The sequence below is a fragment of the Carcharodon carcharias genome, chromosome 10 (genome assembly GCF_017639515.1).
Source record: "Carcharodon carcharias isolate sCarCar2 chromosome 10, sCarCar2.pri, whole genome shotgun sequence".
Lineage (NCBI taxonomy): Eukaryota > Metazoa > Chordata > Chondrichthyes > Lamniformes > Lamnidae > Carcharodon > Carcharodon carcharias.
In genome coordinates this window covers 17,704,993-17,725,364 of record NC_054476.1, presented here as the reverse complement: position 1 = coordinate 17,725,364, position 20,372 = coordinate 17,704,993, and the positions used below count along the sequence as shown (strand labels likewise).

Here is a 20,372-nt window from a genome sequence, read left to right as displayed (position 1 = left end):
CTGATGATTTGGAAGTCCGTTTCAGACATAACAGGTCGTTTTAAAGTTTATTTTTCCATTTGTAAACAAAGTGTGGAGTCTATAATATTGGTACAGACCAGTGCACTGTTATTAAATGCTCTGAGAAAAGCAGGGGTAAAGGGTCAAGTTTGACGCCATGCTTGGAACTGCAATAAACAGACTTGAGAAGGACACGGGCTAGTGAAATGGGCAGAGAAATGGCAGATGAAATGTGATGCAGAGACATACGAAGTGATGCACTTTGGTGGGGAAAAAATGAGAAGAGGCAATAAAAACTAAATAGTGCAATTTTAAAGGACGTGCAGGAACCAGAGACTTAGGGGTTCACATTGACAAAATAATTGAAGGTGGTAGGACAAGTTAACAAAGTTTTTTTTTAAAAAAACAAACCTCTCCAGATCCTTGACTTTGTGAAGAGAAACATACTGCAAATCTGGGATGATTACACACTAATTGTGGTGGTGAGGGGGTAAAACGATGTTTTACCCGTCAGCCGCAATGGCGGGTTTTCACGCCCTATCGTCCCAAACCCGCCACATTGGTTATGCATTCCCCAGAAACACGCCATTTCAATGGCGGGTTGGCTCTTATTTGCCCACCACGCGATCACCTCGCTGCTTCATCACGCTGGGCGCCATATTTAATGTCCAGCCTTGCACGAGCATCTCAGTGCTCCCAGCCCATGACTGCAGCATGGAGATGTCCACAAAAGGCAAAAAGACTGCAGCCCCCAGGTTTAGTGATGCGTCACGCATTTTGGATGCAGTGGAAGCCTGCCATGATGCCCTCTAACCCTGGTCTGGCTGCAGGATGAGCAGTGGAGAACCGATGAGATTCCCATGTCACCTTCATTGGGGAAAGCCTGCCATATTAAGTGCCTCTCAAACATTGAAATGTCTAGTGGAGGGCCTTCCCCGTGATCAAGGACACTGAAGGGGCAGAAACCCTGCCCTCCCCCCACCCCCTCTCCCCCCCAAGATCTTCCAGCCAATCTGAAGCTGGCAGCTCTCCAGCAGCATCACCGGCAGGGTTGTGGGGGAGGTGGTGGTGATGCAGGAAAGAGGTGGGGTGCAGTGCTCTGGGAGTGTTGGCAGACGCAAGAACATAAGAACACAAGAAATTGGAGCAAGAGTAGACCACACAGCCCATCGAGGCTGCTCTACCGTTCAGTATGATAATGGCTGACCTTGGATTTTAACTCTACTTTCTTGCCACTGTCCAAAGCTTCACAACCCTTTGAATTAAAAAATTTCTCCTCATCTCAGTCCTAAATGATTGGTCCTTATTCTGAGGCTATGCTACTGTGTTTTAGATTGCCCAATCAGGAGAAGTAATGTCTGTGTCATTATCTCCAACTCCATGAGACCTTATCTTGCATATTAACCTTTGCTGTGATATCTTATCAAATGCTTTTCAGAATTCCAAGTACACCACTGGTTCCCTTTATCTACCCTACTAGTTACATCCTCACTCTGCTAAATCGATCAAACACAATTTCCCTTTTGTAAGACCATGTTAGCATCGTCTAATTAAACTATGATTTTTCTCAGTACATTGTTAAGAATTCCTTAATAAAGATGACAGCAATTTCCTGATGACTGATGTCAGGATAATGGGCCTGTAGTTCCTTGTTTCCTCTTTCCCTCCTTTCCTGAATAGTTATGTTTGATAATTTCCAATCTGCTGGGACTGATCTAGATTCTAGGAAATTTTGGAAAACCATAACTGGTGCATTCACTACCTCTTCAGTTATCTCTTTTTTTTAAGAACCCTAGGATGTAGGCCATCGGGTACTAGGATTTTGATGGCTTTTAGTCCCTTAAGTATCTCTTTTTTTTTTCTCATTGATATTACTTACCTTAAGTTCCTCACTTTTATTAGGCCCTTAGTTACTATAGTGATGGATGTTATATTTATAAAATATTTTTGAGAACATGGTGGTAATCTGTAAAGAAGGTTGTGTGTGTGTGTGTGTGTGTACGCCCATGATTAATTAAACTGGGGGAGGTTAATAAAGACAGCTAGCCTGTGAGAACTGAGAGATAAAGGGGTAAAGGTTTTAGGTTCAGGCATTTTTAATGAGAAGTTATGGTGAGGTTGGTTTTAAAAGTAACTAAATTGGATTTAAAACTTGCTTTATAAGTAGAGAGTTGGTTTCTCAGGTGCTGAATTTCAAAGGGAAGTTTAGAAGTAACAAGGAACTTTTACAACGTATAAAGGTTACATAGGTAAACAGGGGGAAGGTATATTAAATTTTATTGACCCGAAAGCAGAGGCAAGAGCAGAATATTATGGCACAGCAGATGGTAAGTGCTGAGCTGCTCAGATCCCAGAGAGAAACTTGAAACAGCTGCCACAACTGTTTTGCAATTAGTATTTTTGTTTTGAGATGTGTGCCTTGAATTCAGTAGTAATAAGACCACTGAGTCTTAGAGGTTTTTTTTACAAAACTAAATTAAACATCTATTAATAAAATAAATGATTTTAAGCACATACATAAGTTTAAGATTACTATTATGATAACTCCTAGCTCCCCTAATTACTCTAGCTACCAGTTACACCTCCGTTAAGGCAACAGTAAAACAACATAGATTTCAACAGAACCACACAATACCCCAAACAATGATAATTAAAATGAATTCTCTTAGCTTCGGTTCCTGGAGGCAGCAGCTTGTACATAGAGGCTGGAGGCTTTTTACCATTATTATGTCTTAGAATGCCTTCTTTCCTTACACATAACCTCATAATCTTTAGACATGCTTCTCCCTTTTTAATATAAATCCCAGTGTTCTAATGTGCCTTTGCAACTTTACAAATCTTTCATAGTACTCATATTATCAGTAATTTTTGGGAAAAATAAGCGCACTGTTTGGCTTAGCCTCTGTTAGCTAGGTGTAATACCCCATCTCTTTCTGGTTTATCTAAAAATGCAAATCTTTTTCATACTTCACATTCTAAAACTTCAGCCATGTTTACATATTTAGTATTTCAAACCTAGTTTCCCTTCTGGTACATCAAAGCACCCAGACCAGCTGTATGTAATTCAATTAAAACCCGCACATACACACATGTGCACATAGAGAAACTAATCCAACCCTCACTGTTAACCTATCTTTTACAATAGATTACAATATAGTTATATTTAATGACAAGAACATAATATTTTTATATTTAGAGAAGTCGAGTTCAAAGAGGTGTTGAAGACAATGGAATTTGAGATGAAAGAGGAAAAAAATATTTAAGTAAAGATGTTTAGCTGAGTGTGTGGCTTTGTGGGGTAAATGTCCTGGGACCAGATCAGTATGCTGGGGAGGTGCAAACGTAGTGAATTTGAAGGAGCCATCCAGTTTTAAGCCAGAAAAGTCTTTGTTTTCAGAACCTTTCTTTTGGATTTCTACTTCTGAGTTGAAGTGTTTGAGGAGTCATGTGGTCTACCTTTGTTAAAGTCACAACAATTCTTTGTCTTGGGTAATATTACTGGATTTTTTTAGTTAGAATCTATAAGGGAGTTGTTGTAAAGTAGGCAGTTTACTCGTGTGTTTTGACCAAGTGGGTGTTTTGGGGGGTTGTCCCTGGTGTTCTATTTTTTCCCTTTTTATCAGCTTTTTGGTATTCATTTTGTTTTTAAAACACTCCAAAATCTTTAGGCTTATTACTATTATTTGCACCATTATGATCTTTAGTAATCTAATATTTCCCTTAACTTCCCTGGAAAGCCATGGATAGATCTTTCTTGCTGAGATTTTGGTTTTTAATGGAATGCGTTCTTGTTGATTTGTTTCTTTAAATCACAGAAAGGTTACAGCACAAAAGTGGGCCATTCAGCCCACTTTTGTCTGTGCTAGCTTCCTAGGGAAGAAATTTAACTAGCGCCAGCTTCCCATAACCCTGGACATTCTTCCTTTTCAGATAATTCAATTATCTTTTAAATGTCTTAATTGACCCTGCCCCCAACACACTCTCAGGCAGTGCATTCCAGATCCCAACCACTTCCTAGGGGGAACAGTTTTTCCTTATGTTGCCATTGCTTCTTCTACCAATTACCATAAATCTGTGCCTGTTTGTTCTCGAATCTTCTACCAATGGGAACGGTTTTTCCTTGTCTACTCTATCCAGGCCCCTCATGCTTTTGAATATCTCTATCAAATCTCCTCTCAACTTTCTCTTCTCCATGGAGGATAGTCCCAACCTCTCCAATCTATCTGTGTAACAATATGTTTCACATTTTTTTTATTTACCGACATACCTTTTTGGCCTGTATGAAGCTTAAAGTTCCTCTATAATTATTACATTGCCTCTGTTACAAATTCCAATAATTTCTTGATTAATGCTCTGTCCAATGGTATATATTGGTAGCGAGACAATAAGCTACCCCAACAGCATTTTTCTGACCATATTATTCTTAATTCCACTCAAAATGATTCTACTCCCTGATTTTCTGAGCAAAGATCTTTTCTCGCTACTGTCCTTATGTTGTCATTTACTATCATGGCTATTCCTCCTCCTTTTCCTTCTGTCTGTCTTTTTGAGATGTTATATCACCTGGAACGCTTATTTCCCAAACTTGGTCACCTTGTAACCATGGGCAAAATTTAATGCCCGTTTCTGTGGCAAGTATATTGGTGGAGGGCATTATTTCTGGCAGCAGATAGGTGGGTGAGGACCTGCTGCCTTCCTGCAGAAAGGCTCATAGAAGGCCTTCCCACCCCAATGCTAATTGAAATGGGCAGGGGTTTCACATCCAGAACAAATTTTGACTTATGTGTGTCTTTCATCACTTCAGGACGTCCAAACAGCTAAAGCCAATGAAGTACTTTTGAGTGTTTTCACCGTGTCATGATTATGTGACATGTGCACATGGAATATTAATCCTTAATTTAATCAGCTGGTCAACCATACATTGAACTTCTTTAAAAGGGCTTTTAAAGCAAGCAAAGGCATTGACTTAAGATGGCTGCCACAGGTCACCTGGCACATCTAGTTTTACAAGTTGGTCGATTTCTAGAGGCTTCCAATGTGGATTACAATTTGGACATTTCATGCCTGCTGATGTCAAGAATTACCTCAAAGATGAACTGGCTCTCATCATTTGCATTTCTATCTTTTGATACCTTTGATATGTTCTTCCTAGCTCATCAGAGGGAAGAATGGTCCATTCAGAAGTGGTAACTGGGACCTTAAAGAAACCAATCATCTAGGACATAATATAATTGCCAAGGTCTGTTCAGACATGAACTAATCAATCGCCTTCTGAATCATTATGGGAAGAGAGGTCATAAGACCAGAATCACCATTTTGAAATGTCTTTTATTACAATAGCCTAGTTGCTTTTAGCAACCTGAAGAAGTCTGCAAATGGAGCAGTAAGACCATTTCTCTTTCCCTGCTGTTCTCAGGTTAGAGCTCTATCTCTGATACAGTCTGGAATACATCGGAGATAGAGAATGTCAATCAAAAGGAACCCTGCCTCTTTAAATCATACTAAAGTTAACAGACAAACAGACAGAAAAGTTCCAGAGGACACTTCAAAATCCCAAAGCAGCGTTTCCGGGTGAAAAACTGGGACCACCATTTTAAAAAAAACTGCCTCAACCATGAATAACAGTGAAGGATGCATTAGAGTGAACTTTCTTTTTTTGCCTTTTATCATTGAATCTTGCTTTGGCTAAAAGTTAGCCACCTCTATTGCAAAACCTCTAATTATTGCATGAGTGTGTGTTGCAAAGGTCAAAATGTGTGTTTAACTTTTATATATATATATATATATATATATATATATTTCTTTCTTTTAGCTGGGTGGCTTTTCAGCTCAATATAAAATAACCCCTTTCTGTTTAAACTCAAGAAAGCCTGTCAGACTGAGTTCTTTGCAACCAGCATGTAAACTGTTAAGTGCAGACACTGAATTAACTTCATTGTTATAAAATTTTTTAAAAACTGTAACCATCAATCAAGGGGTGGGGAAGAAAGGGTGAATCCTGGCACAGTCCTCAGCGGTTGTAACAACTGTTGTAAAGTAGGAAATGTGATAGCCAATTTGTGCACAGGAAAGTTCCACAAACAACAATGTGCTAATAACTGGCTAGTTTGAGAGATGAATAATTGGCCTGGATTAATACCATAACAAGGCACCGTTCTCCCTTACTGTATTTGTATCTAATTGGATTACAATATAGTAGGCTTTTCATGTGGCTGGAGGTAGGGTTAAGATTTTCTTATGTTATTCCCTTTCATCCAGTTTGAGTGTAAAGGAATCTGCTCACTTCCAAGTGAGTATCTTCATTTCCTGTTGCAAATGCAGCATCCCCATTAACTCTTTTTGCAGTTTAATCTGTGTCTTTTTACCAAACTATAATGCAGTTTGGCTTGTTCAGTGACCTGTGCTTTCAATCTGACTGTAAATTAATTTGCTTGGGATTTCACTGTGATGTGATTGAAGCCAAGCATCTGAGTGCGATATAGGCCAACATCTGTGGCAGCTTGCATCTCATGAGATGATGGTTTGAGCCATGGGTGTAAACTCTGTTAAGCATTGCTCAGGACCCTCAGTCTGGCATGGCAGTCTCTGCCCTATTTACTGCAGAAGAAGACAATGGCTGAGAAGGTGCTCAATTCACTGGCCTCTGTTTCCTCTGGGCCCTTTTCTTGGCCAGCTGAGCTTTTTATTTCTGCTCACCTCTTCCAATGCCCTTCCAAACAGTCAACCTCTGGAGTTCATGGCTGTCGACAACTGTCTGCCAGGTGTCAATGTCAGTGTCCGCCATTTTCATATCTCGCTTGTGGTTGTCCTTGTATCAGAGGTATGGACACCAAGAAGGTTGTGACTCATAAGAAATCAGTATGCTTCCAATGATTTACAACTATCCTAAAATGTTTCCTTTCCTTCAACCAATTTGAAATTTAGTGCGGTCCATGAGCTCCATCAGTTTAAGGGCTAGTTCAGTTATGATGATATTATTATGGAAATCTATCTTCAAGGTTTGTTCCCCAGTGATTGCAGTGAATTCTCAACTTAGGAAATATTTCCTCCTGACAAAGTATACAGCAAATGGTGAATAGTTGGATATGATTTCAGGACTATAATCCATAATTAATTGAAATGTAAAGATGCATTAAAGCAGCATTGAGGACCATAAAGGATTTGTAAATACTGTGTGAGTCTTTGCAATTATTTCCCTGCAATTATTTCCCTGGACACTCTCTCCCTCCCTTCCCTCTCTTTTTCCCATTATATCTTTTATATCATTATGTCCTTTGTTTTCGCTTTAATTTTTGAGCCTTGGTGTCTCCCTGGAATGCTGCTAACAGTGTTGCAGTACTTCAGGAGATAATGAACAGTAGATTACAGTGTAAATCCAAATGCAGTAATGACCTAAATTCCAACACTCTTGTTGACATTGATTTTGTTCTTTTTTTAAAAAAAAGTACTGATTTTGCACAACGATGCGTTAGAAATTATCAGCAACCTTGTCATTGAGTAAAATACATCAGTAGTTATATTTTTGCTTTTAAATAATGAATTTCACAGAATATGATGTAATCCTTCAATTCGCCATTCACCAGTACACAGATAGTTGCAAGGTGAGAGCAGCAGACCGTCGGGTTGAAATTTCTCTGTGTACTACTTCTAATCTGCTGGTTAATTGTTTTGTGTCAAGTTCCTGTGTTTTATTCATCCATATGACGTGGGAATCTCTGGCAAGGCTGATAGCTATTGGCCTTCCTGAATGCCCTTGAGAAGGTGGTGGTGAGTCATTTCTTTGAACTGCTGCAGTCCATGTGAAGTTGTTTTCACTCAGTGAAGTACATTTTGAAGTGTAGTTATTGTTGTGATGTAGGCCAGTGAAGCAGCTACTTTTCACCCAGCAAAGTCCCACAAAAAGGGGTGAGGTAAATGACCAGGTAATCTATTTTAGTGATCTTGATTGAGGGATAAAAATTGGCCATGATATTGAGGAGAACTCACTGTACTTCTTCGGATTAGTGACATGGGATATTCTGCATTCACCTGAGAGGGCACATGGGATCTCTACTTAGCATCTCTAAAATTAAAATTGGACACCAGGAGCCATGCAAATGAGTGGCACCTTCCTGGTTAGTTCATGTTAAACCCAGCCTGGATTAAAAATGGAAAACAAGAGGAAGTATGCCTGTTGTATATTATTTACAGATCCGCACCGTGGTAGTACAATTTGAATTTAGTCTCAGAATCCTGAAGGAAAAATGGCCTCAAAGCTACAGTTTTCATATTCTCTTTAGCTGCCAGTAGAAGCTAATCTTTAACAGTTAATTTGACAAAGACAAGCCCTTTGTACTTTCAATTTTAACTTCTCAGATTTTAGGAGGCACTGTGCATTAATCCAAACGCTAAATCTTCATCTTGAATACTAATAAACGTGATTGGTGCATTACAAAATTGTTTGGTTTTAAGTTGTTTGATTTTTGTCCCATGCCAGTGCTTCTAGCACAACTCCTGAAGCATTTCCCTTTGAATTGTGATTCAAGTGTTTGAGTAAAGCTGCCCATTCTGTTGTCAGAGAAGGGATATACCCTCGTCTAAAAGCAGAGGAAACTTTGGCCATCTGAATCCATTGTCCAGCAGCTTAGTACCAGTGGTAAAACAGATAAGAGGCTGTTTCAATGACAACTGGACAGGCCAATGTGCTGCTGCACCATCAATGCTCCCTGAACAAACCTCAGAACATGGAAGGACTTCGGTGTGGTTACTAATTATGAAAATGAAAGTACGCTATTCTTCCTCAATTAATGTAACCTGATGATTAATGTAGTGTCGCAACAAAGCTTTATTTTATCTTAATGGGTTCAAGTTGTTCTTGCTTTGCCTCATCCCCTAAACCTAATGTTTTCTTCCTTGAAGATATTGCAGTTATCACTGGCATCGGAGTGGAATCACCAGGTATAATAAATCTTTCTGTGAATGCTTTGTGCATTTTGTGTTCTGCTGTGTTTCGTTTCCAAGTGTCAAACCAATGTGCAAGTGATTAGAAGTTGTGCCTTTTGGTATTTCCAGTGTTAATCTTGATGTTGTGTAAATGTTATTGCATTTTGTGGAACTCCTCAGTAATTGAGCTGATTTGCTATACTTATCAGTGTTGAACAAGAGTTTCTGGGGAAAGTGAATTCATCTGAAATGCCACATGCTATTGCTGTTGCAGTCAATGCCTTTATAAAAGATTTTTGCTACTGAGACAGGTAGCTCAAGTCGACAATCCTCCCAACTCGGCAGACCTGCCTTGGTTTAAAAGGGCTCTATTTGATCCAATTTTCACTCCAGGGAGGGGTTTGGGGGTGGGAGGGTGGGGGTGGGGGGTGGGGGGGCGATGCAGTTTGACCCCTGAAGCAGATTCTAGGCAGCCACAGACAGGAGTAAACAAGAGCTGAGATGGGCTGGTTAGAAGGCCCACCTAAGTTCTCTGGAACTTCAGCCTAGTTGTTTTTAGATGCTGTTAGGCCCTCTATCCCTCACCCCTCAAACCCCTTCATGCCCCATCCACAAACCATACCCCCTAATAGTACCTTGCCACCTCTGTACCAACTCATGACCCTCACCCTTTATGCCCCCTCATCTCTGTCACCTCATACCCCCATATCACCTCCATGCCAACTCATGCCCCCCATACTGCCATGCCAGCTCCATAACCTTTCACCCAGCTTCCACCATGTGCAGATGAAAGAAGAATTTTAACAATTTAATACAGTGCTTACTCATACACATTTGATAATGGGGAAAAAAGCTCCCATTCAAGAAACCCATACACAGCTTTTAAATCTTCTCAAGTAGTTAATCTCTTATAGAAACAAACTTCATTCAGACCCCACATCAAAGACAACTAATCCTTTCAAGGTCTCTTTGAGTTGTCAATCAAACTGTTAACTCAGAACCCGTGCTGAGATAATTGAAGCTTTTTAAACTCAGTCAACCATTCAAACTGACATAATAATAGCCCTTGGGGCAACATCAGCAAAGACCTCTGGAAACTGCATGACCAGATGGTAACTTTTTTCTAAACTACACCAGGTGACCTGTCAGTTGAAGTAGTCTGGCAAAGGTTGTTTTTTAAGCCCTTACTGACAGCTTAAGCCTTTTTTTTCATGTTTAAAGAGGAGGGATTTAAAATTCAGATCATGACACTTAAACAGACCTTATCTGCACTTCAAGAGCATTTACATTTACTCCATCAATTCATAACTCCTATCCAACAGCCAAATTGAACTCCACACTAAGGCCATAGAAACTAGAAGCAGTAGTAGGCCATTTGGCCCTTTGGCATTATAGCCCGCTCCCACTTTCTCCCCATATGCTTTGACCCCTTTTGCCCCAAGAGCTATATTTAACTCCTTCCTGTAAACAAATAATGTTTTGGCCTCAACTGCTTTCTGGGGTAATGAGTTCCACAGGTTCACCACTCTCTGGGTGAAGAAATTTCTCCTCATCTCAGTCAAAAGGCCTTGCTGAGTTCAGGTTTCCCTGCTGTGTGAGTCAAGCCCCATCCTCTTCCCTCTGCTGGCAAAAATCCGATCTGTTGGAAGTGGGAGCGGCAGTTCCGCATCAGGGTCCCACCCGCCATTTTTAAAGGTCCAAAGAGTCTTCCTGACTCCAACAACATGGCCCTTAGTTTCCCTGTCATTACTGAATAGGGGATTCAATGCATGCTGCTTGCTTTCAGGGCTTTCGTTAGTGAAATTCAGGTCATGTAGCTATGCAGGTGGATGCACTTCCTTTTTAATTGAATGATGGGTTCAACTTCTTGTTGCCTCTTCATCCGCATTCAAGCTCTTTCCTTTGTGATTTTATTGTTCCCTCTAAATGTGGAGTTACTGTTTTTTTCAAGGTAAATTGCATTGAACATGATGCAGCTTCATATTGTTTCACTAGCTGCCCAACAGTTTTCTCCAAAGCATTTAAAAAGGATGTTGTGAGGCGGAGGGTGGGTTAAACTGCTTTCTGAACATTTAGAGAGCCAAAAAAAGAATGTTTTCTTTTCCCACAGCATCATGTGGCAGCAAGAACAAGGAAACATTTTCCTGTGAAAAGGGGTTAAAAGTATTTTGAGATTTCCTTTTAAATTGCTGGGGGAGGGGGTGCTGGTGATCCACAGTGAACAAAGCAGTAATTTGGAATTGAAACTTCTGTCCTGTAACTATTTGCGCACCAACTGGAATTTTGGATGAGGGTTGATTCTGGCTCCATTTAATGTTGTTTGTTACAACCTACAGTAAACTGAACACTTTGGCTGAGGTATTTGTGTAGGCATCTACAGAAGTATTTTGAATTTTTGTGATTGCCCCTCCTATCTTAGCCCATGATTAATTAATTAGGATCTGATTGAAACTTACAGAATACTGAAAGGCCTGGATAGAGTGGACGTGGGGAAGATGTTTCCATTAGTAAGAGAGACTAGGACCTGAGGGCACAGCCTCAGAGTAAAGGGAAGACCTTTTAGAACAGAGATGAGGAGAAACTTCTTTAGCCAGAGAGTGGTGAATCTATGGAATTCATTGCACAGAAGGCTGTGGAGGCCAGGTTATTGAGTGTATTTAAGACTGAGATAGATAGGTTCTTGATTGATAAGGGGATCAAAGGTTACAGGGAGAAGGCGGGAGAATGGGGTTGAGAAATTTATCAGCCATGATTGAATGGCGGAGCAGACTCAATGGGCCGAATGGCTTAATTTCTGCTCCTATGTCTTATGGCCTTATGGACTCATGACAGCTGACCTTTACTCCAAATAAAAAGCCAGGAACACACCATTCTCCAAATAGCTGCACTCATGTCAATCTCCCTGTCTATCCCCCACCTGAATAATCTAGAATCCATAGTTTTTCGTACAGTTGGTCCAGCTTGGATAGGCACAGCTGGCAAGTCTTCCACACTTCCCACCCCACTCTTTTGCATCATCAGGGCTGGAGAGAGAAGGGTGTGTTAGATTATGTGAAGAATGTTGCTTAAACTTGGGGTCTGCCAGTCAAGAGTCATGCTCATATGCCTTCTGCCTGCATCATTATTCTGTTCCCACAATGTTTGAAAGAGCCACATCAAATTTTTAGTCATGAAATGTTGTTTTTGCATATGCCTGATCATGCCATGCTCTCTTGCTGCACAAAGATGCTGACAGAAAAGCTGTTGGATGATGTTTTGAAAAGATTGTTTCCTTCATAAAATGTTCTTGAAGTTTCCAAGCAGCCTTTGTCCTGGCAGAAAAACTCATGTTGTTCATTATGTTCCCTCCATATTTTAGGTGAAGACAATGGACCTTACTATGACCCTTCCAATGGTACCAGAGAAGGAGGAATTCCTGGCAATCCAGAGGTAAATCTTGTTGTTTCTTGACCTACTGTATCTCTATATATTACAAGGTTTGTAAAATAGCAGTGCTGGGAGAACAGTTATGGCTGTAATAAATGATCAAAATGAAGGGTTTGCTTCAGATAAACCTAATTTGATGATAAGTAAGCTGGAAGCGTATATGTCGGAAATATAACTTCTTGTTTTCTCTGTAGAAATGCTGGATTACTCTGCTGTGTATTCCTAGTATTTTCAGTTATTTCCTTTTTATCGTTTTCATTTTAATGTTTTAGTCTTGTGTCCTTTTTAATCAAGTGTTGTGTTATAAAACCTTTTGGACAATATGACCATCATGCATTGTGACTATCTGGTAAGGTGTTGAAATGACCTTCATAGAATGACCTTCAAGAGTATTGACAAGAATTAATGTATAAATTTTGTACCAGAATCAGAATCACAAAACTGTTACGGTGTAGAGGAGGCTGTTCGGCCCATCTTGTCTGCACCAGCTATGAGCGTTTTAACTTCGTGCCAACCTCCTGCCTTTCCCCCATAACCCTGTGCATTGTTTCTATTTAAATAATCATTCAATGTCCTCTTAAATGCCTCAATTGAACCTGCTTCCACCATACTTCCAGGCAGTGCATTCCAAATCCTAACTATTCACTGTGTGAAAAAACTTTTTCCCACCTCACATTTGCTACTTTTGCAAAACACTTCAAAGCTGTGCCCTGTGGCTCTCGATCCATTTACGAGCAGGAACAGTTTCTCCCTATCTACTCTGTCCAGACCCCTCATGATTTTGAAAACTTCTATCAAGTCTCCTCTTAGCCTTCTCCTCTCCAAGAAAAAAAATATCCCAACTTCTCCAATTTTTCTTCATAACTGAAGTTTCTCATCCCTGTAATCATCCTCGTAAGCCTCTCCTGCACACTCCAATGCGTTCACATCCTTCCTAGAGTATTACTGAAAATATAGATTTCCTGTAAAGGAGCAAGGTTTCCCCTTTTAGAAACTTCTACAGACACTTAATACTATTGACTGTGTTCATTGTTCAGCTTTGTTTTGTTTCTGTCACTTGAAACTCTCCATTTCCCTTGAGGCTCACCCCTGGATGACCAGTGACATTCCTGCAATCCACGGCTCTGGCTGACAGTTTATGTCTCCTCACTCATGGAAGTCTCGGGGAGAATGGATCTCTGAAATCAGGTGCTAACATGAAACAATCAGCAGAAACTCACTGAAGTGCAGAAGTAAATTGTGAAAAGTTAATGACCACTACTGTCCAGATGCTTCCCCAATTGTGATCAGATATCTAAGAATTCTAAAACAAAAATAAAAATACCTGGAAAAACTCAGCAGATCTGACAGCATCTGCGGAGAGGAACACAGTTAATGTTTTGAGTCCGTATGACTCTTCAACCGCAGATGCTGTCAGACCTGCTGAGTTTTTCCAGGTATTTTTATTTTTATCTTTGTTTTGGATTTCCAGCATCCGCAGTTTTTTTGCTTTTATCTAAGATTCTACTTGGGACTAAAGCTTCGATCTGAACTCCAGTCTCCCTCACCACACCCAATGAGAATGTTGCAATGTGTATCCTGGTACTTTGTCTGGAGCAAAATTATAAGTAATTTTTAAAAGTTCATGGAATTTTTTTTTATTATTATCCTAGCTTGTAGTAAAATCACATGAACTCCCAATTCTGATATTTTTAAAAGCAATAAATGAAAGTATTTAAAGGAAACCGGAGGAATGCCTGTATGGTTTTTCTCCTGAGTTGCTTACAGCAGTGTCCTGGGGATTAGGTTTTGCCCTGGACTCTCCAGGAATTAATCCTGGAGGATTAACAATCCTTCCAGCGCTCCTCTAACAGTCAAGCATTGGCTGGTGATCACTCGTTACAATGCTGCAGTGGGCGCAAAGATAAGGGAATAAATCTTGATTTCTTGTTCCTTTTTAAAATGAGCGCTGGCCTGCCCATACGTTTTTAATTTTGGCGGCAATATCAAGACCATGGAACTGCCAAGCATTCTAAATTCCATTCCACTGCTGTGTGCGCAGATAAAGCTGCAGTCAGGCTATTTAAGGAAGAAAACTGCTTTCGTTGTTTTTAATATGATCCACAGCAAGTAAATTGTTACAGAGATCGGCTTCAGCTGCTTGTCAGCAGTGTTTGGAAGTTATTCAGCTATGTTCCTCTTTTATTGAGAGGCAGGGGGGTAGGTGGGGGTGGAATTTGTTTGAGCTGTTAGGTTGGAAAGATGTTTGGAATTGCAGCATAAATGTCCTTCAGTCATTTAAAAGCAGTTTTTTTCCACAATATCCCTCTCCATACTTAGTGCTAGAATTAGCTTTTTAATCTGTCATTCTACCTTGCCCACTCTCAGGCTATTAAAAATCCTCCAGCAGTTCTGCTTCGGTGGTTGCCACTTTATAATCTTCTGCAGAGCAGAATTTCCAACCCACAGGATTTAATCTCTCGACAGTTCGAATATGTTTTGGGAGCCGGGAGCCTAGGCACATCAAGGCTGCTGCCTGTAGTTCTGCCTGTGCGTGATAGTCCCTCCAGTTACACCTTCTCAAGTGGGCTGGGGTCAGCTAAACATAACAAAAAAAAATTCTATTTCAGAAATATACAAGGATGTCAGCATGTTAGGGTTGCCAACTCCGGCTGGATGTACTTCTCGAGGTTTAGCATGATCTGCTACCTCCAATTGCCCCACAATACCCTCCCCCATTGGTCACCCATGATGTCCGTTCTCACGGTGCGCTGCCACCTTCTGTCAATTGAAAAGCGAGCAGACATTTCATGGCCTGATGATTGGTAACCGTCAGACTGCTCCTCTCCTTTCTCATCACCAGCAAAGACTTTTTTTTTCTTTAATGGCTCTGATTTTTCTCCTCTGTTGCTCCCAGCAATGTCTTGGAAATTAGTCTCAAATTCTAGGAAACTCCAGGCTGAGACGAGGTCATCCTGGTGAGAGTGTGCACACGTTATATTTTCCTATAGAGCTGATGGGTTCAAAATCAAACAGAGGTCTGCATAACTGAGTCATTTTCATGACTCAAGACAAATTTGGACAGAGGGTGAGTGCAACAGAAAATGAGAACCTTTTTAGTCAGACAAGATCTGTTCTCGTAAAGTATTGTTTTATGTGCTTTGGCTGCTAGCGGCCATGGTGCTGCAAGTTAATTGCCTGGGTTGAAAAAGGCCTGGCCAACTGGTTTATGTGAGAGGAGAAAGATTTAATAGTAGACAAGGGACAGCGAGGTTTAAACTCCAGTGGCATACTTTCTAATAAGCTCCAATAGAGCATAAATCTGATTGGAGGCCAAGATACCACTATGATCTCATGAGTGGCTTGTCACATGTGAGTTCTGATTAATGCTACACATGGGATAGAGGGGGTAATTTTGCAAGAGTTTACTTAAGGTAGTTGAGCATGGTAACTGATACAGGATTACAACATTTGTATTCCCTATATTCTGAACCATATTTGCCACAAACAAGGCAGATTGGACAATAGGGGAAGGGCCAATAATGTTTGTAGGGTGTAGTAGTTTTTACGTTAGGATCCTTCTTATGAATTCTACTATTATTACTACTGAAAATATTATTTTCTCACCATTACCGTGTTTTTTTCTTGGCTACCATAACTGGATCCCACAGAGCAAAGGGCCAGTCTACACATTTTGTCAATGCTACCCTGAACTGGCTGTTTAATCTCTACTTCCAGCAGATGTGTTTTGACCACAGTGAGTTTGTCCATGACTCTCACTCCTGTATTTTGTTTTTTTTTTTCATTTCCCACAGTGACTCAGCTGATGTTGGGAGATTGCAGGCCCAATCTACATCCCACCACCATTTCTGTGCAAAAGATTGACATAAACAGGCACCATGAAACACAGAACGTCCCCTTTGCTAGAGTGTAGCACCATTCCAAGTTGCTGTTCTGAGCACCTAAACTGTGGGTCGGAAAGTATATTCATTGCTGTAACGTTTCTATGTAAGGCCTTCAAGGCCCAGCCTGTTGGGGAACTCCTGGCTCTGATAGCTGGCAACACAGTCCTCAACTGTAATACAGCAATTCTGAAATGATTATTAATTTTTAACTATTGATGTGGATGTATGAATGACAAAACTGGGTTTATCATTTGAAGTTCAGTTTGCAAGCATGACCCCAAGCTTCCCTGTCATTTTAATTCTCCAATTTGCTCTCCACGCTGAATTCTCTGTCCTTGACCTCCTGCAGTGTTGTAATCAAGCTCAACATAAACCCAAGGAACAGCGCCTATTTTTTTCGAATAGGCACTTTACAGCCTTCTGGACTCAACATTGAACTTAACAATGTCAGACCAAAACTTTTGCCCCCATTTTATTTCTCTTTTCTTCGCAGGTTTTGGTTTTATTCTCATTTTTCTTTCCCTTGTGCCTTTGGATGGAACACCTATTTTGTCTGAACACATACTTTGTTTCTTCAGTTTCCAACTCCTTTGGCTATTCCCACAAACTCTTATGTCATTTAACCTCTTCTGCCTTCCAGTCTTCCGCCCTCTCTCAAGCGCCCTCTCTCTCTTGTGTCCTTTTTTCCACCCTTCCCCATTTCACTTGCTTCAACCCTCCTACATTTCATCAGGGATGAGGAAAGATGGGAAGGTCATTGACCTGAAATTCTAACTCGGTTTCTTTCTCCATAGATGCTGCATGACCTGTTGTTTTTATCAGTTTGTATTATAATTACAATTTTTTTTTTATTGACCAGCTCAGGATGAATAACAGAACAGAGATTGGGTAGAATGAGCCTCAAATCTCTGGAGCTTAGAAGAATGAATCTCATCGAAACATAGAACATTCTGAGAGCTTGGCCTGTTTCTGTGAGGCTGTTTCCGCTCATTGGCCATTTAGGGCTGAGATGAGGAAAAATTTCTACTCTTGGAGTTGTGAATCTTTGCAATTCTGGGTATTCAATCATTGAGTATATTTAAGGCTGAGATGGGGATTCACTAAGAGGAATCAAAGGATACCTGGTTAAAACAGGAAGGTTGAAGATTAGCCATGAAGTTATTGAATGGCAAAGGAGGGCCAGGGGCTTTATGGCTTATATTCCTGCTCGCTGTTGTGTAAGGCCCAATTTATATGAACGTGTTTTCCCAGCAGATGGGTCTCATCTACCATGAGTAATTATAAGAAATTGTGGATGATATAACGAATGGGTAATCATATACGCCTCCTGAGGATCAGGGCACACTACTGGAAATGTTAATTCTTTTGTTTTGTTTTTAAATCAGCCCTGTATTATCAACTTGAAATGGGGCTGAAGAATGTCGTACCTCAACCTGTTAAAGCCAGGGTGTCCCTTTTGGAATTGAACAAGGTGCTGCACTGCTGGACTTTCTTCAATCAGTGATTTCTTTTGAGGAGGACCTGACTGGGAGTTAACATGCTTTTTTGAGCAAGTTTGGCAGTAGAAGCTGAAGAAACAGAAGTGCCTCAGTGTCCTGTTTTTACTGGAGGACAGGATCAGATGACTGAAATGTGCAAACGTCTGAGTGGCTGCCAGGGGCTATGTTTCCATGCACGTTTGACACAGATATATTGCAGCTATTCTGGGTTAGAATGTAAGGTTAAAGGCTACGAGGAAATGCAGCACTCAGCTTTTAATCAGCGTGTCTGTGCATTCCTGAGATGAGGATCTCTGATCAAATTTTTGTCAGCAAATTCCAAGGGATAATATTCAGAAGAAAGTGGTCTTTCCAGCAAAATACTTTTTTGTTTAAAAGAAGAAAGGTAGGTGGATTGCCCTTCAGAAATCAATTACACTCCAACACTAAAGCAATGTGACTTGCTGATGACTTTCAAACCTAGATTTTGCAGTCAACATTATTCTAATGACCACTTTAACCCATTATTAAATAGCTCAAAACAGTGTTAAAAATAATGTTAATCAGAATGTCTAGCCCTTAAAGTTTAGATTGTTTGAAAATTAGCACAGTCCATTACCATAATCACATTAAATGTTACAGCAGTAGGCAGAGTTAGGAACCAGGAAAATGATCCAAAGAACGTGATCTTCATCATTGCCAAGAACACGGAAAGGCTTTTGGAAAATTGGACCAGGGTGCAGTAGTAATAGGCTATTCTGTTTTTAAAAACCTTAATTTTAAATTCTTATCCTTGTTTTCAAATTCTTCCAAGGCCTTGCCCCTCTTTATAACTTCCCCAGCCCCACAACCACAATCACCTTCAAGATCTCAGAATTCTTCCAATTCTGGCATCTTGTGTTTTCTGAATTTCATCGTCCCACTATTGGTAACCTTGTCTTCAGTTGCTTAGGCCCAAAGCTCTGCAATTTGTTTTCCCCTAAACCTCTCCGGCTCTCCTCCATTAAGATTTTGAACACATCTAGCAACTCAAACTGGGCATGAGACGCTGTGGGCCATCAGCAGCAGCAGAATTGTATTCAACTACAATATTTAATCTTGTGGCCCAGCATAGCCCCTGCTCTACCATTACCATCAACCCTGGTTCAATGAAGAGTGCAGAAGGGCATGGCAGGAGCAGCACCAGGCATACCTAAAAATGAAGTGTCAACTTGGTGAAGCTACAACACAGAACTACTTACATACCAAACAAAGTAAGCAGCACGTGATTAACAGAGCTAAGTGATCCCACGACCAATGGATCATATCTAAGCTATTGCTGTCCTATCATATCCAGTCACGAATGATGGTGAATAATTAAACAACGCACTGGAGTAGGATGCTCCACAAATAACCCTATCCTCAGTGACAGGGGAGCCCAGCACATCAGTGCAAAAGACAAGGCTGAAGCATTTACAACCATCTTCAGCCAGAAGTCCTGAATGGATGATCTATTTCAGCCTCCTGTTGAAATCCCCAGCATCACAGATGCCAGTCTTCAGCCAATTTGATTCACTGCACGTGATATCAAGAAATAGCTGAAGGCACTGAATACAGCAAGGCCTACAGGCCCTGACAACATTCTGGCAATAGTATTGAAGACTTGTCCCCAGAACTAGCCGGGCCCCTAGCCATGCTGTTCCAGCTACAACACTGGCATCTACCCGGCAAAGTGGAAAATTGCTCAGGAATGTCCTATCCACAAAAAGCAGGACAAATCCAACCCAGCCAATTACCACCCCATCAATCAATCATCAACAAAGTGATGGAAGGTGTCATCAACAGTGTTATCAAACAGCATTTACTCAGTAAATTATCTGCTCAATGACACTCAGTTTGGGTTCTGCCAGGGCCACTCAGCTCCTGACCTCATTTTAGCCTTGGTCCAAACATGGTCAAAAGAGCTGAACTCCCAGCTGAGGTGAGAGGGACTGCCCTTGATATCAAGGCAGCACTTGACCGAGTGTGGCATCAAGATGCCCTGACAAAACTGGAGTCAGTAAGATTCAGTGGGGGGGAACTGTCCAATGTTTGCAGTCATACCTAGCACAAAGGAAGATGGTTGTGGTTGTTGGACGTCAATCATCTCTATGCTGAGACATCACTGCAAGAGTTCCTCAGGGTAATGTCCTAGACCCAACCATCTTCAGCTGTTTCATCAATGACCTTTCTTCAATCATAAGATCAGAAGTGAGGAATGTTCACTGGTGATTGTGCAATGTTTAGCACCATTCACACATCTCAGGTGCTGAAACATTCTGTGCCCATATGCAGCAAGCCCTGCATAACATTCAGTTTTGGGCTGAAGTGGCAAGTAACATGTGTTCCACACTTGCTAGGCAATGACCATCTCTAACAAGAGAGAATCTAACTATCTTCCCTTTACTTTTAATGGCATTACCATCACTGAATCCCCCACTAGCAATGTCCTGGGGGGTTACCATTGACCAGAAACTGAACTGGACCAACCATATAGGGCAGAATTTTTCAGTTGACGGGCAGGTTTAGTGGGGGCAGTTACAGAGCCGAACGCTGCCCGCGATCGGTTCCGCACCACCATTTTACGCTGGCGGGTCAATTAAGGCCCGCCCAGCATAAGATGCAACCGGTAGCACTCAATGCC

At 40.9% G+C, this 20,372-nt stretch overlaps 1 protein-coding gene across 1 annotated transcript in view; it reads left to right on the top strand.

Annotated features, from left to right (window-relative positions):
- ano5a (anoctamin 5a) overlaps positions 1 to 20,372 on the top strand; it is a 266,097-nt gene that overhangs the window by 47,257 nt on the left and 198,468 nt on the right. Inside the window, exon 2 of the mRNA XM_041198339.1 lies at positions 12,281 to 12,351. Within this exon, the coding sequence (XP_041054273.1) occupies positions 12,281 to 12,351 (71 nt within the window). The remainder of the gene's footprint in view (positions 1 to 12,280; positions 12,352 to 20,372) is intronic.